Source organism: Drosophila santomea, chromosome 2R (assembly GCF_016746245.2).
Source record: "Drosophila santomea strain STO CAGO 1482 chromosome 2R, Prin_Dsan_1.1, whole genome shotgun sequence".
NCBI lineage: Eukaryota > Metazoa > Arthropoda > Insecta > Diptera > Drosophilidae > Drosophila > Drosophila santomea.
The window spans coordinates 7,271,140-7,285,477 of NC_053017.2; the positions used below are offsets into that span (position 1 = coordinate 7,271,140).

General features: G+C 41.9%; 1 protein-coding gene across 1 annotated transcript; it reads right to left on the bottom strand.

Moving 5' to 3' along the window:
- Positions 1-2,346: 2,346 nt before the first annotated feature.
- LOC120446745 (trichohyalin) lies at positions 2,347-5,179 on the bottom strand. The gene has a single exon (XM_039627873.2). It carries the CDS (start codon positions 5,052-5,054, stop codon positions 2,475-2,477), a length of 2,580 nt encoding a protein of 859 aa, XP_039483807.1. The 5' UTR covers positions 5,055-5,179; the 3' UTR covers positions 2,347-2,474.
- Positions 5,180-14,338: the final 9,159 nt, after the last annotated feature.

Below are 14,338 nucleotides of genomic sequence, written 5' to 3' on the forward strand. Positions count from 1 at the left end.
TCAGTACCAATTTACCCGTTGAACTTCAGTCAAAACCCCGGAATTATCGGCACATAAATAAACAAGATTTGAATTTCATAATTGCATTAACATTAATGTGCAGCTCCACGCAAGCAATACAAGCAACAGATCCCAGCATCTTCACTAACTAACTAAAATTTGTACCTGGCTCTGGGCAACAGGAAATTGGTTAAGTAGGGGGGGCGAAGAATTAGGGTTATGGGACTGGGGGCCAGTAAACAAGGGTATTAGTGTTCATTAATTAAGCAAACATAAATATATGGTAGTGCATGCAGGAATTTGCAGTAGTTTAATCAGACCGGCGGCTTAAACGGAAGTTTGTGGGCGGTTTGCCACACGGCGTATGCGTAATCCTGTTTATCGAATCCCTCTAACCAGTTTCCAGTTTGCGTTTTATCATTCCAACTGCACCAACAATTTACCTATTCTCCACATAAATTAGGATTTTAGCACATAACAACTGATTGCGGACGAGCACATTGGGGCTAATTAGGCTTTTGTTCTGGCCGAAACCGATTTCATAAGACGGACGCTAAGTGCATATTTATTTGCACATTATTGAAGATTGCATTTGAGAATTAGTACCTCATTAAACTTTGGCATACTCTTCGAATAATACTCCCACTGAAATCTAAAGCATGATTAGACCTCTAAAATAACATTTGCTTCAGTTTGAGGTAAAGTGCAGAACGAAAGTATGCATTGATAATACATACATAATGTTAATTTCAACGAAAATTTTAATGTAATAATTATGTTCTACAAACGGCTTGTGGCTAATGTATAACATGTGGCTAATACATACATACATCTGGGTATTTGCCAATCTTAAGGCTCATATTTATTCACCGACGACAGCCAAGTAGGATGTACTAATTGCACATCATGTCAGACCTCCAGTTCGGTTCCACTCCTTAAGCTTATCAATATGCATGACGAGCATTTTGACAAGATTTTTAGGGCCCGTCATTTGCATTTTACATACTTAATTGTTTTCGCATTACAGGCAGCCTACTGACTACCAGAGCTTCATTAGCACCAGGACACATGAGGCAGCCTTGACTTTTCCCCCAGCCTCCCCATCTTCTTCCTTCTGCTGCTGGAAGTCAAAACGATTAATGTCAACTTGCTTAATAGCATTCCTTGTGCCTCATCCCGAAAAGCGCCTCACCGAACTTAAAGCCTTCTCCAGTAGATGGGAAATTACTGAATCTGGGATCCGTTTCCCCCACTTTTGCCGGCTCAACATGTCATGTCACTTTTGGGGATGGACAGAGGGGGAAGCTGCGGTTGTTCGCGTGATGAATTACACACTCGCCGAAGGACACGATGATGAAGTGCCTGTCATTCGGAGGCTGAAAGAATGCCCAACAGCCCGTCCGCCTTTCCGTCCGTCCGTCCGTCCGTCCGCCGGCTTGTCCGTCCGTCCGCCAGTTTGTCCATCTATCCATCTATCCGTCCAGCAGTATGTCAGGTTGTCAGTTCGTCAAGCCTCGCTTGGCAGCTGCTCGTACTGTTGTGAGCCATTTGCATAGAGCGTCTTCCGCATAATTTATCGACACTTGAGCAAAACTTTAATTACTCCCCAGCCTCCACGACCACAGCCGAATTTTTCGTCTGGTAATGTGCCCGAAGGATAATACTATGAGGAAATTCCGAAGAGCAGATGGGTGAACGTGGGGCAGATTTTCACCATGTGAATTTGTGCATATGGGGGAAAAATTCGCCACAAGCCTGTGTCCTTTGTCTGCGAAATTCAATGCGTGTTTCCAGTATATCCTTTGGCCATACATAGCGCCACATTGCAATGGATTTGGGTAAGGGGTTGGGGAAGTTTTCGATAGCTTTCTGTGGACTTTCCCCCCTGGACTCCTGCACACACTGCTGCCTAATGGCCTTTAATTGAGCGCTGGGAAAACGTTCAAGTGTTTGCGGCTGTTGAAAAATTTTTGGGAAATTCGATATTGAAAATGGAGTGGCTGTAATGCTGGGCCTTGGCCAAACACACCCAAACCCAATGATTGCCCAAGGATTTTGTTTTTTTTTTTGCCTGGGACTGACACTCACAATTTGTTTGCTGATTGCCATTATGTAATAAGTGCTCTGTATTAGCAGAATTATAAACGAGTGGCAATGTGCTTCTCGTAGTGTTAAGGTCTGTCATCTTAAATGGCTTTTTCGATGCGGTTAAACAAACCCATGTCGACTAAAAAATAAAAAAAATGTAAAGAATGGATTATGGTTTCATTAATTAGGAAAGGCTGTAATGCATATATCTATAATAAATTATAAGTGCATTTTCATAAGCTAAATAAGTATACTTATATTAAATTTACATGTCTGGTTTAACCTAAAACAAATACTCAGATATTACTCATATTACATACATACATTGGTACTTTCTCAAAAACAACAAATGTACATTCAATAACTCGAATGCCCTCCGATCCAGTTCACGCCAGAATGCAATCGCACATTCGCTGGCAGACTTGTTTCCGAAGATTCTCGACGCGCAGGAGCAGCCTGCTGTGGTCCTCGTTGTCCTTGGCGTCGGAGAGAAGATTCTGCAGCTCCTGCACGGCTCCTAGGCAATCGCAGTGCTCGGCGAGTCGGGGATTTTGGCACAAGAAGTTTGAGCAGCAGATCGGATCGCATTGGTGGTTGGGCGCCCGGTACTCCGGCCTACGTCGATCGCGGATCAATTCCGGATGGCACATTTGGCGGTAGTAGGTACGTAGCTGGCGCCTCTGCTCCGCACGCCTCATTTCGCGCATGAAGGGAGCCTCCCGTTCGGTATACGGGCGATCCATGAAGTTACAGATCTCGCACTGGCAACCTGCCGGTGGACAAGGTGGGCAGGTTTTCTTGGGCGTATCCTTGCAAACGTTCTTCTCCCTGTTCCCTTTTTTTCTTTTGGGCGGAACCATCAGCTTACAAGTCGGAACCACTGGCTCGTTCTTGACGATTTCTAAAGCTGGAAACTCGTATTCGTCCACCGAAGTTCCTCTTTTGCTAGGTCTTTCGTGCTCCCCCTCCGAAGGGATTTCCGGTTGCGTTTTACGTCTTTCCATTTCGGAGAATCGCGGGGGCTCTTCTGGCTCATTACGTTTCGGTTTATTATTCTCCTCCTTGTTTTCTAAGACTTTATCTTCTTCGTTTTTAATGTCTTCGCTTATTTTAATGTTCTTTTTTTTGTTTGGATTTTTATACTTATCAGGGTCATCTTTTTCATATTCTATGTTAACTTCTTTTCCTTTCTCTTTCTCTTTCCCTTTTTCCTTTTCTTTTTCCTTTCTATTTCCCTTTTCCTTTCCTTTTTCTATTTCTTTTTCTGTTTCCTTTGCTTTTTCTTCCTTTTCTTCTTCTTTTTCTATTTCTCTTTCGTTTTCATGTTCTCTTTTCATATCCTTTTCCTTCTCTCTTTCTTTTTCTCTTCGTTTTCTATTTTCTATTTCTCTATCTATTTCCTTTATCATTTCTTTATCACGTTGTTTTTCCTTTTCTATTTCTTTGTCTTTTTCCTTCTCGTGTTCTCTCTGTTCTCTTTCCCGTTTCCTTTCTTTTTCTTTTTCCTTTTCTTTTTTTTTCTTTTCTTCTTTTTCCTTTCGCTTTTCCTTATCTTGTTCTCTTTTTACTTCTCTTTCTTTTTCCATTTCCCTTTCGCTCTCCTTTTCTTTTTTCTTTTCTCTTTCATTTTCTTTTTCCCTTTCCCTTTCCCTTTCCCATTCCGTTTTATTTTCTTTTCCTCTTTTCTTTTCCCTTTCTTTATATATTTCTTTTTTGTTCTTCTTCACCTTTTCTTTCCTTTTATCTGTTTCTTGATGCCTTTTTTTATCCCTCTCTTTGGCATTTTCGTTAACTATATCCTTGTCTCTTTCCTTTTCAGTATATATATACTCTTCTGTATTTATATCTATGTTCCTATTACCATCATTATTGCTTTTCTTATTTGTAACTTTTGTTTTATCCTTGCCATCTTCTTTATCTACGGTTCCTTCGTCTCGCACTCCAGTTACTTTATCTTTACCTTCCTCTCCTGTGTCGCGCTTTTCTTCCCCTGTTGGATCACCTAGATCCCCTCTGGGTATTTGAACCCTTTTTGGCTTGCAGCATTTCTCATAAGGCTCGCTAAGGGGATCTGGACAATGTTTTTGCTCAAAGCACTTAAGGATTCTACTGTACAGCTGGTCGTAGTTTATTGGTTCCGGACTCTTGTGCTCCTTTTTTTCTTGCGGACAATTCCGAAACTCTTTGTTTAGGGGGTGAGGATCCAACTTGTTCTTGGCCCACTCGTGCTGAGTGCACCCATGGAGCGGCTCTAAGCAATCCGGCGGGCAGTACCAATGGCGTCGACGCAGACCACGTGGATCTTTTCGCCTCGCAGGCTCCATGTCGAAAACTTGATCCCTGGAAATGCCAGTGTACAGATGGCGTGCCACTCTGGTGGAATCGCGAGTAACCTGAGAAGAATCAGTGCAGTATAACACCTCGAATGCTTTTCGGGGATCCAGCTGCTGTTGAACGTGGGGAATCTGCTGTAGATCCGACTGCAATGCCTGGCGGTTCAAGATAAAGGGTTTGCAAGTCTGAGGGATATGGTTCTTTTCCGCCAGCATGTCCCTTGGGGAGGACTTCTTAGCCCGCTTAGAGACCCTCCGCTGAGTGCCGCCACCGTTGACCTTGACCAAGCAGGCGGCAACCACCTGGTTAAACACCACCGACTCGGGCTGATGGGTGGGCGACCCTACGCCATAGAAGCCCAACGTGTCCTTGTGAGGACTCTGCTGCCAAGCGAGCAGCACGTTGTCTTTGACCATGTCGAAGGGTCGCCCACTGCCATCGGCCGCGAGGTTGCTGGCTAACCGTGTGGTTGCCTCGTTCTTGTTGGGGTCGCAATGTGGCTTTCCTGTTGGGATCGAGGGATACGTCTCCGCCCGTTGGGAGCGGTAGTCCTGACAGCCCCGCCTTCTGAACTGTGGTGGATCGTTTTCCCGGCCAGCGGAGCGGTGCCCCTGCAACGCCTTCTTGCGCATTTGCGATAGGATCGGATTGGACCACTCTTAGTTTTCATTTACTACTAAAATTTTGTCGTTATATATATTTTTTTACGCCAAACCTTGAGAGCTTTAGCTAGGACTCAGAGATTAAATGTTGATCTATGTGTCGATTACATTCATTAACTGCAAAGTGGGTATGTACTACAATTGAAACCCAAACACATCATGTCATCCAATGTTTAAATCCAGTTACGAGTACGAACTTCTATCATTTGTAAAATGTGCTTGCCCGGAGAATGCCATGCGTTTGCAGCCATCCAAATGAACCTCAATTAAAGCTTGCACACTTTGGTTTTGTGCCCCAGTTTTAGGCCACAATGCTGCCCCGATCGAGCCATGTTGGCCATGCAATTTCCTGGCCTTTGCCACATAAATTCGCACACGAAAGAGTCTGACAAGGCTGTGCTATTTATGGAGCAGTTCCTGTCCAACCAAAAACCAAAAAAGGCAAAAATTCCATAGGCACAAATGCCCAACTCAGCTGCTTTTAGCACTGGTGGTTGGAAGTGAATAAAGAACAAACACACACATAGAAAGGGGGCATAAATCCAAAATTGTCTTTTGTCGCATAAATATTTTACTTTGGGCATTTGGAGCGTCCTGGCGACCGGAGAAGCAGCAGCAAGGACATGGACAATAGGCCAAGCTGGAATAGGACATGAAACGACATTATTTCTTATTATTAGAACAGCGCAAATAAATGAGACTCGGAAGGCGGGTGACGGGCGGAGGCGGTGTCCTGGATTTCCCCACGATGGCACTTTGTTTGTCCTGCCAGCACCGCAATTCCCACATGTCTGTCTTCATAAATGCTTTATCTCCGGCAGGCACACACACTTGGAGGCCCAGTGTGTTGGCTTTTGTAATTATGTGCATATAATAAAGTTGACCTAAATAAAAGTAAGCGTCGACTCTAGCGCGCTAAACAAAAGCCATGCACTCGGGGGACAATAAGAGGGGAATATTGGCCATAACTACAATGGTCATATTGTGTAGCAATACTGTGTGATCCGAGCAGTTCATTAAATGATAAGCCATCGCCATCTGGCCAACAATTGGGGGATCAGGCGATGCAATTTCAGGCCGCTTCGACAAACAATCACTGGTAATTGGGGCTTTAAGCGGCGCGTGCTGCGCAGTCATGCTGCATCACATGTAAATAATCATAATTGATGAAGGAGTTGAGTGAGTGGAGGAATTTACGTTCCATTCGCACCCTGGGCATCTGCACAGAGACATGTCTCCTTGGCGAATTTATTGCCCCAATATATTAGAGACCCTTCGCGCGTTCTCGCCAGAAATAAATTCATAAATTCATAAATTCAGCATAAAATGGCAGCACTCGCATATGCTCACTCCGTTCGCGAATTTGATTCCCCTTCTGCTGAATGTGCTTCGGCGTTATCCATTAAATGCGATGAATCAACTGTTGGCCACCATAAACAATCTTTGACTCAGTCGCTGGCACTTTCTTTTCGGCGGCGCTCTTCTGCTCATAAAACGTCAGCCGGCGGAAGCGGAAATTTATGCTCGCCATTTTGCAGCGGACATGTTTGTATTTGCCTGGCCATAAGCGCGTGTGTGCCCTCGTGAGCTTGTGTGCGAGTGCGAGTGCGTGTGCGTGTGCGTGTACGTATATTTGACTTCCTGTTGACGTGCAAGATGGCCGGCATTGCCGAGTCGGGCACTAAAAAGTCGGTAACGCTTCCCAAATGAACTTCCGTAAGAACTCTTTCCATTTCCACATCCAAATACGAGTATGACTTCTATTCTATTATATTCTATATATATATTTGGCATATATATATTAGCATTTTAGTTTGATCTCAAACTAGTCACTATCTCAGCGTAGGTATATCTTTGTAATATTATAAAACTACTATAACTATATAATCAATCTTTCAGAAGATTCCTATGTTTCATTCCGCGGCAATGATTGTGAGTGAATTGCCCTCTTTGACCGATTTCTTGTCTTCTTTTCGAGTGCAGTCAGTTCCGTTTGACATTGTGCATAGTCCAAAAATGTGGCCAATATAAATGGCAACTGCTTGAAGACAACGTCAAAAGAGGGAAATGGTAACAAACAAAGGCTGAACCAGATGCAGATGAGGAAAATATTACGAAAAAAGTATGGGACACAAGAAGACAAGATAATTGATTGTTTGATTCAATCGAAAAGTCAAATGCCTTTTTTGTAGCTGGTACAAAATGGTTTTTGGATGATTGCGTAAGCGACAAAGGAAACGCAGCAAGCTTTGAAAATTGGTTACAAATTCTGATTAGAAGCGCCAGCAAAACAGACCGAGGTAAAACCAGGCCAAAAAGGAAATAAATACAAGCAGAAGACAAATTGGGCGTCACTTGCCCGGTGGGCGTGGCAGTTGTACAAATTGAATTGTATTCGGTTCGAGGGCATTGATAAGACAAAGCAATCAGTCAGTTAGTCAGACAGTCAGTCAGTCAGTTAGGAAGTTTGAAAACTGGCGAATGAATGGAGAGGAAAAAACGAATGTAGATGCTCCGCAGAGGAAGATATAATTGGTTAAGTGATCGATTAGAAGTGTAAAATGAATTATGTGCTACTGATATCGAAGACATTTCAGATCAACTGTACATATAAGCCAAGTTCGGAATTTGCCTTGAAAGCAAACAATGTCAATAAAGCATTTTCTAAGCTAAGAAAATTATGATTTAATTTTACCACAAACTTTAATACAAATATTATCTTAGTAAAACAAACTATGCAACCTGTTTTATTTATTGCTCAGAGACACTATTTTTAGTTGTTCTACCAGGAAAAATGTTATGTGTGGACAAAGCATTACATTTAATGTAAGCCAACAACACAAACGATAAATGCTCAACGCACTTGCTTTTCCGCTCGATATAGCAGCACATATCATTCACACAATTTGGCCCATCCTCGAAAACATTACTTGTGGGCCAGAACAAAAAGCAAACCGAACTGAAACCGCATTTGCATTACATTTCATCATTTTGCCAATTTTGAGTTCTCAATCAATTTGCCGCAAAAAGTATTCGTTCATTCGCAATTTTGCATTTTGCCAATTACAGTATAGCTGATTGGATTGTTGCCAATCTTTTTCCGATTGTTTTTCCGCACTTTTTATTTTGCGCACTACCTGCATGTGTGGGTATGTAAAGTGTCTGTTCATTCGGTTCTTCCCTGGCATTCCAGGGCAACTCAATTAAATGGAACTGCAATCATATTCACCTGCATCCGTTTCCGCTTCGAAGCTCCATGCTCCACATTGTTTCGCCCCTTCTCGGCTGCCTGGAAATGTATCTTTAAAATTCGAATTCATATTACAGATTACAAATTCGCAGCATGTTTGTCATTCCGCTGCTGCTGCTGCTGCCAATTTTCGGTTGTTTTATTTATTTTTTCTGGAAATCCCCCACTCCTGCCCTTCTCCACCGCGGGTGTTCGCTTTTTTGGTCCAGCACGGCCATTTTTAATTGCGCGCATTGTTGCTGGTTTCGCTGGGTATGTTCTTTATATACATATGTACATACATACATACATACATATGGATTTCGGTCCGACGTTCGACTGATGTTTGTGTACGTACGCTGTCCTTTATTTGATTTCAGTTTCATTTCGAAAATTTGTAATGCTCCTCGTGTAGCGGCGGATCCTGCTCCGTGCCTGTTCCGCTGTCTGCCCGACGAAGGATAATGAAACTATGCGCCTGTCGCCATTTCGTTTGTTTTACGCTACCCCCCTACCCCAAAAGTTGCCACCCACTGCGAAAAACCGGGCTAAAGTGCGCCCTCGGCCTTAACAGCAAGACTAGTGATTGGCACCAGTCGGATGCCCCTCAAGCCGAGTGTCCACTGTACGTGGTTTCGCATCCTCCCCTTGGCCACGCTGTCATCGTCATCAGGAGCAGCAGGATTCGCTGGGATGTGTTTTAGTTGGCTGCCACTGCTGCGGTCCGCCTGGTGGCATTTCAATTTCAATTTTAATGCCGGCTACAAAAGAGCGCAAATAAAACGTACGAAATCATCATTCCTCACTATTTGCTCAAGGTGCTCCGCCAGCCAAGGTGGCAAGGGCATCAGGGTATTATCGAAAAACTGCAGGATATATTTGTGAAATTGGTTCACCAAGTGGCATGTTACAAGAAAATTCTCCTGAGTGTAAGCTGTTCAGTGTAAAGCATAACACAAAGACACCCAAGCTTTGTTTGGTGAAAGCAATCTAAAGTAATAAAGCTCATTCTTACTAGATAACTAAGAAGTTGCTTAAATATAATACCTTACATTGTTTATTTCTTTAAATAATAAATATTTTGTACATTTATCATCAATACCTCATAAAAGGAATTAATATTTTTATTGGGCACTTATTTACATAGATCTTCAATGTCCAAAGACAATTTAATATTTATGGAGCCGATATGTTTGGATACACTTCATGAAACAGTGGTGGCCCTCGTTTATAAATCTGTCACAACAAATTGGTTTTCAAAAGACGAGGGAAACTGGTGAGAATAACCACAGGGAATCGTTGGTTCGGGAAATAGAATGCAAGAAAGCATTGGTGATTGAGCGATTTAATTGAACTCAAGCTGTGATCTATGTCAAGAAATATTTAAATATTTAATGAGGCGAGGAATAAAGAAATCTACCGAAGTGCCCCAACTGGGCATGACAAAAGCCAATAATTTATTCTCATAGCTCTTTCAACACAAGTGAGGAATACTTCGCTTCTCATTTGGGCACCGTAAATTCCATGAACAAAATTACGCATACGAAGCATCGCCAACCAGAAGTGGAAGCATTTTCGCCATCCGCCAAACTGACAATTCGATTAAGTTTGGCATAATTGTAGCTGTGAGTGCTACAATTATCAGAATATTAAATCGCGCTTTATCGCCGGCGACTATCAGCGTATTAAAATGTCAATTAAGTTGAACATTTCTTCCTGATTGACCCACCGACCCCCTTAAGTCCTGATTGCCTTCAGGTGGATTCAAATTAATGCGCAACATTTTGTTTGTGATTTATTTGTTTGGTTTCCATTTTTATTTGTGTTTCTGAATCGACGTGCTATTTGTTATTTGCCAAAGACTTTCAGCTGTTCCTATTTAGAGCCAGAAAATAAATACAAATAAAATGATTTTTGCACCATAGCACTACATTTTATCGCAGCAAAATATCAAATAATATTTGCTACATTGAAACTGATTCAAATTTTGTCATGCGACGTGTGATTAAATCTCCGTGATGTGAATAACATAAAAAATACATTTTGCGAAAATCAACAGCCATTGTGACTGACCGCAAAATCAATTTCAATTGTCAACAAAGTCAAAACACGATGAAAATCATACAAAAAGCTGGAGAAAAAAGAGGAAAACAGAACCCAAACCAGGCAGGAAAAATCATAATATAACTTTTAGCAACATGGCAGGACAACAATAAGAAAGGAACTTTGCCGTCGGCAGTCGAACAGCGCCAGGAGTGGAAAAAAGAATTCCACAAAAAGTTTGCCACTCTTTTTGCGACTTAAAAATCAGCTAGCTGAGCACTGGCCAAAGACTCCGAGGACGGCCAGGACAGGTTGGCCAGGGGTCGGAATCGGGTTTGGTGTTGTGTTCGGATTCGGGTTCGGGAATAAGAAAGGGAATGGAATTGGGCTTGGGACTGAGACTGGGACTGGGACTGGGGCAGTGCGTGCCTTAAAGTTTTTGCGGTTTTTGCCCAGACAGCAATGCAGACGGAAATGGAGATGGAGACGTGGATGTCGGCGAAGTCGTGCCGGGCAACTAATGAAGCCGTTCTCGGGCAAAGCTTAAATCCAGCTTAGGAAAGCCACCTGAGTCTTGGGGAATCTCCGGTTGCCACACTTTAATTCCAGCAGATTCATTTAGATTTTTGTAAAACAAAAAGAATCCTGATGACCTATGAAAACTAGGTAATCTCAATCACGTTCATTGCAAAAATTTCCTTGTTTGTCGGGCATTAACGCGTGTAATTTAACTCTGATTCTTGAATAAAATGTGAAGAGTATTGATTTTTGAATTTCGCAATGTGATGCTTTAACTAATTAAATTTTCTTCTATGATTTAATTAAAACTTAAATAAACATCAAACATTTGCGAAATTTAATTAATTCGTATGCAAACAAATGTGACACACTTTTTTGCTTGCTGACCGTTTATGGAATGATTAAATTTTAAATATTTATTGATTTTGTCATTGAAGAATTAAAGTCTATGTACTTTGTGTACGGTTGCAAGATGACTTTCTAAAAGCTTTCTGCTGAGCTAAATAGCAAACTTATTTAGTCAGTCAAAAATTTGTAATTATTTTTGGGCTTTTAATGTGCATTGCTAACTTTCGTAGGAATCTATAAAGGGAAATGCAATTATTTTGTATATTTGAGTTCCACCCATAAAATAAAATGCGCAGTTCCTTGTGTGTGTAAATCAGGCGAAAATCGTGACCCAAACATCCGGTGCGAAGTATTTATTTGTGCAACAGGAAGAAGGTTGCGAATTCCGAAGAATGAACAGCAGAGCAGGCGGTTTCCCACGGCGGAAATTGATTTCGCTCCGAGGGCAAAGTAAGGAGCAGCACTGGCACCTACCCAAAAAGGCTAAAGGACAACACAACGCACATTTCCTGCGACAAATTTGCCAGGCAAAAGGTTGCGGACAAAGTGGACGGACGAAGTGGAGTACACGGAGTGCTCCTTTTAAACGAACTTTGGCTTCTTGTTTGGGGCCCAATTTATGGGTCTATCGAGTTTGTGTCGCTGCAAAAAGTTAACTAAAAGCGTCCATAAAGAAGGCAATGCCTTTCAATTTTTAATGGGCGAGCAAAGTATTTGCTTCTCGATCGATAAACCGATATGTCATAAGCACTTTTGCGCAAAAATTGACCTGTTGGGCGGACATAAATATTGGCCACATCAAATTCACGTACAATTCACGACAATCGATGTTGTCGTATGGCATTTCATTCGATATTAAAATTTATGCGCAGGTCAAGTCCACACATTCCCCCACACGGAGGAACTGAAGCCCATGTCCTGCAGGACCAGGACATGCCGTTGCTGCTGTTTTTGCTGTCCAAATATTTATATTCATTGTGTCAGAGTGTTAAAGCGATAAAATGCAGTGTAAATACAAAGCAGCTAACCCAATTCCCCCACATTTCCCTACATCCTTTGAGGTCCTTTTGTATGATTAGTTTGGGATGGGCTGGGTCTCGGGCTGTTGACCACAGCAACCATTCGAATTATTCATGCATTTAATTTTTGTGTAATTTGCAGTAGAATTTCGGGTAACTAGCAGAGCAAAGCCAACGAAACCTAAATTTTCCATCCTCACAAGGATTTCTTCCCCACTGCCAACGAATCCGTGTGTTCGGGTTTCCCGGGCTGGGATTTGTTGGCCGTGTGGAGGATTTGGGTGGAATCGGGCAGTGAAAGTGATTGTGGGTCTACCAAAGGCTGCAAATGGTTTGCCTTCTGCGGCAAATGTTCGAGACGAAAGTAAGCTGGTGTGTCCCGCATGTAGCATCTGCGGAATTGCAAACCAATATTACTAGAAATTCCATTTTGTGCGGACAGAGAGCACTGATAAAATAAAAAATACATGGCGTTGGATTAATATATTTTGGCTTTTCTCACCCGAATGAGTTTATTAATTTAATACTCAACAATGAAGCCAATTGGCGACCAAAGTGCATGCCATTTCTAAAATAAGCTGCTATACCTACCAATTCTTTGGCAAAACCTTTTTAATGTATGCACAATAATCCTTTGATATAAAAAGGATCAAAGCCACGACCATGGTATTCAATGTTTATTTAAATTTATTTATTTATTTTCAGTAGTTGTATGTATGACATCAATTGTAGTGCTAAATTTGCTCTCTTGACATCAATAACTTTATAATTTCTTTATTTTCTAACAATTGAATAATATTTGGATTTATCTGTTGGAATTTTCGAAACTTTTCAAATTATTGTAGACTAAAGCTAAGTCCCAATCATGAAATTAACCCTAAAATCACTCAATCTGTTTCGTGACTCCACCTGAGTTTTCCTTGTACCATCAACCTGGCTAATCAACAGGACAAATACTGCAAATAGCTTAATTTGTAAGCCTTTCGCTGGCAAGACAGCTACGTGCAACTACTACGGTGAACTAATTAAAGCAACCACGACTACGCTTAAAGAGGCAAAAGTCACACCATCAGGCTACAGACTCCGAATCGGAGTGGGAATCAAAATCAGAATCGCAAGACCAGAACCAAAACCAAAGCAAGCTGCCAAAGCTCTTCTCACATTAATTATTTTTGCATTACAAATATCGAGAACGTACGGCGACCAGAGCTTGCAGCAGTTATGATAATTTTCAATGGCCAGAATTACCACCTCAGCAAAGAGCGCTACAGAGCAAGAAAACCGTATATACAAATATATACATATAATATGTATGTTTGTTATAATAAAATGTTAGCGATTTAAAGTAGATATAAAGGGTAGGGGTAAGGAATGGAGAATATGCCACCCCCAATCTAATGCATTATTATGTTGTAAAGGCACACTTCGTATTTTATTTTCATTAGAGATATCAGACTTCGTGCTATAAACCGATGCATTAATAAAATTGTAATGACAAACGAATGTACCCAAAGCTAGGTGGGGCTACTGTGTAATATCGAACACTATTGCTATGCATATTTACAGCTACATAGCACTTTCATAAGCTCGGCTTCTTTTCAATCCGCTTCTAATCAATCAACGGAGTCTATTCCTTTTTTCTCTGTGTAGTATTTTGAGGTGAGTAGTGTGCAGAGATCTTGTAACTGGGTAACTACGAGCAGTAAGTACCTGCTGCTGGTACTACGAGTAATTTCCTTAATGATGTTGCACCGCTGTGGCATTATCTTGTTTGCTGCCCTGGCCTTCCAGTCTCGAATGATAATTTATGCAAAATATATGTGAGTGGAGACTGAAATAGTCCCCTTGCCCCAGCAGCTCCCCACCGCACATGATATGCATAAAGTTTCGTCCGTTCCACCTTCGTTTACAAGTTGCATGCCAACTCACCTGAGCTGATGTTTTGGCCAGGCCAAAACGTGGTGCTGGCTGGGTTATAACCCGGTCCGCCTGGACGGGCTTGTTGCTGGTGTCTGTGTGGTCCAATTTACACGATTTCACTTTGGCAGCTTCCCAGCACCCGGGTATCGTAGATCCTAATGCCTCCAACGGCATCG

Excerpts from the sequence above, each read along its gene's own strand:
- LOC120446745 (XM_039627873.2), bottom strand. The coding sequence starts at position 5,054 with ATGCGCAAGAAGGCGTTGCAGGGGCACCGCTCCGCTGGCCGGGAAAAC.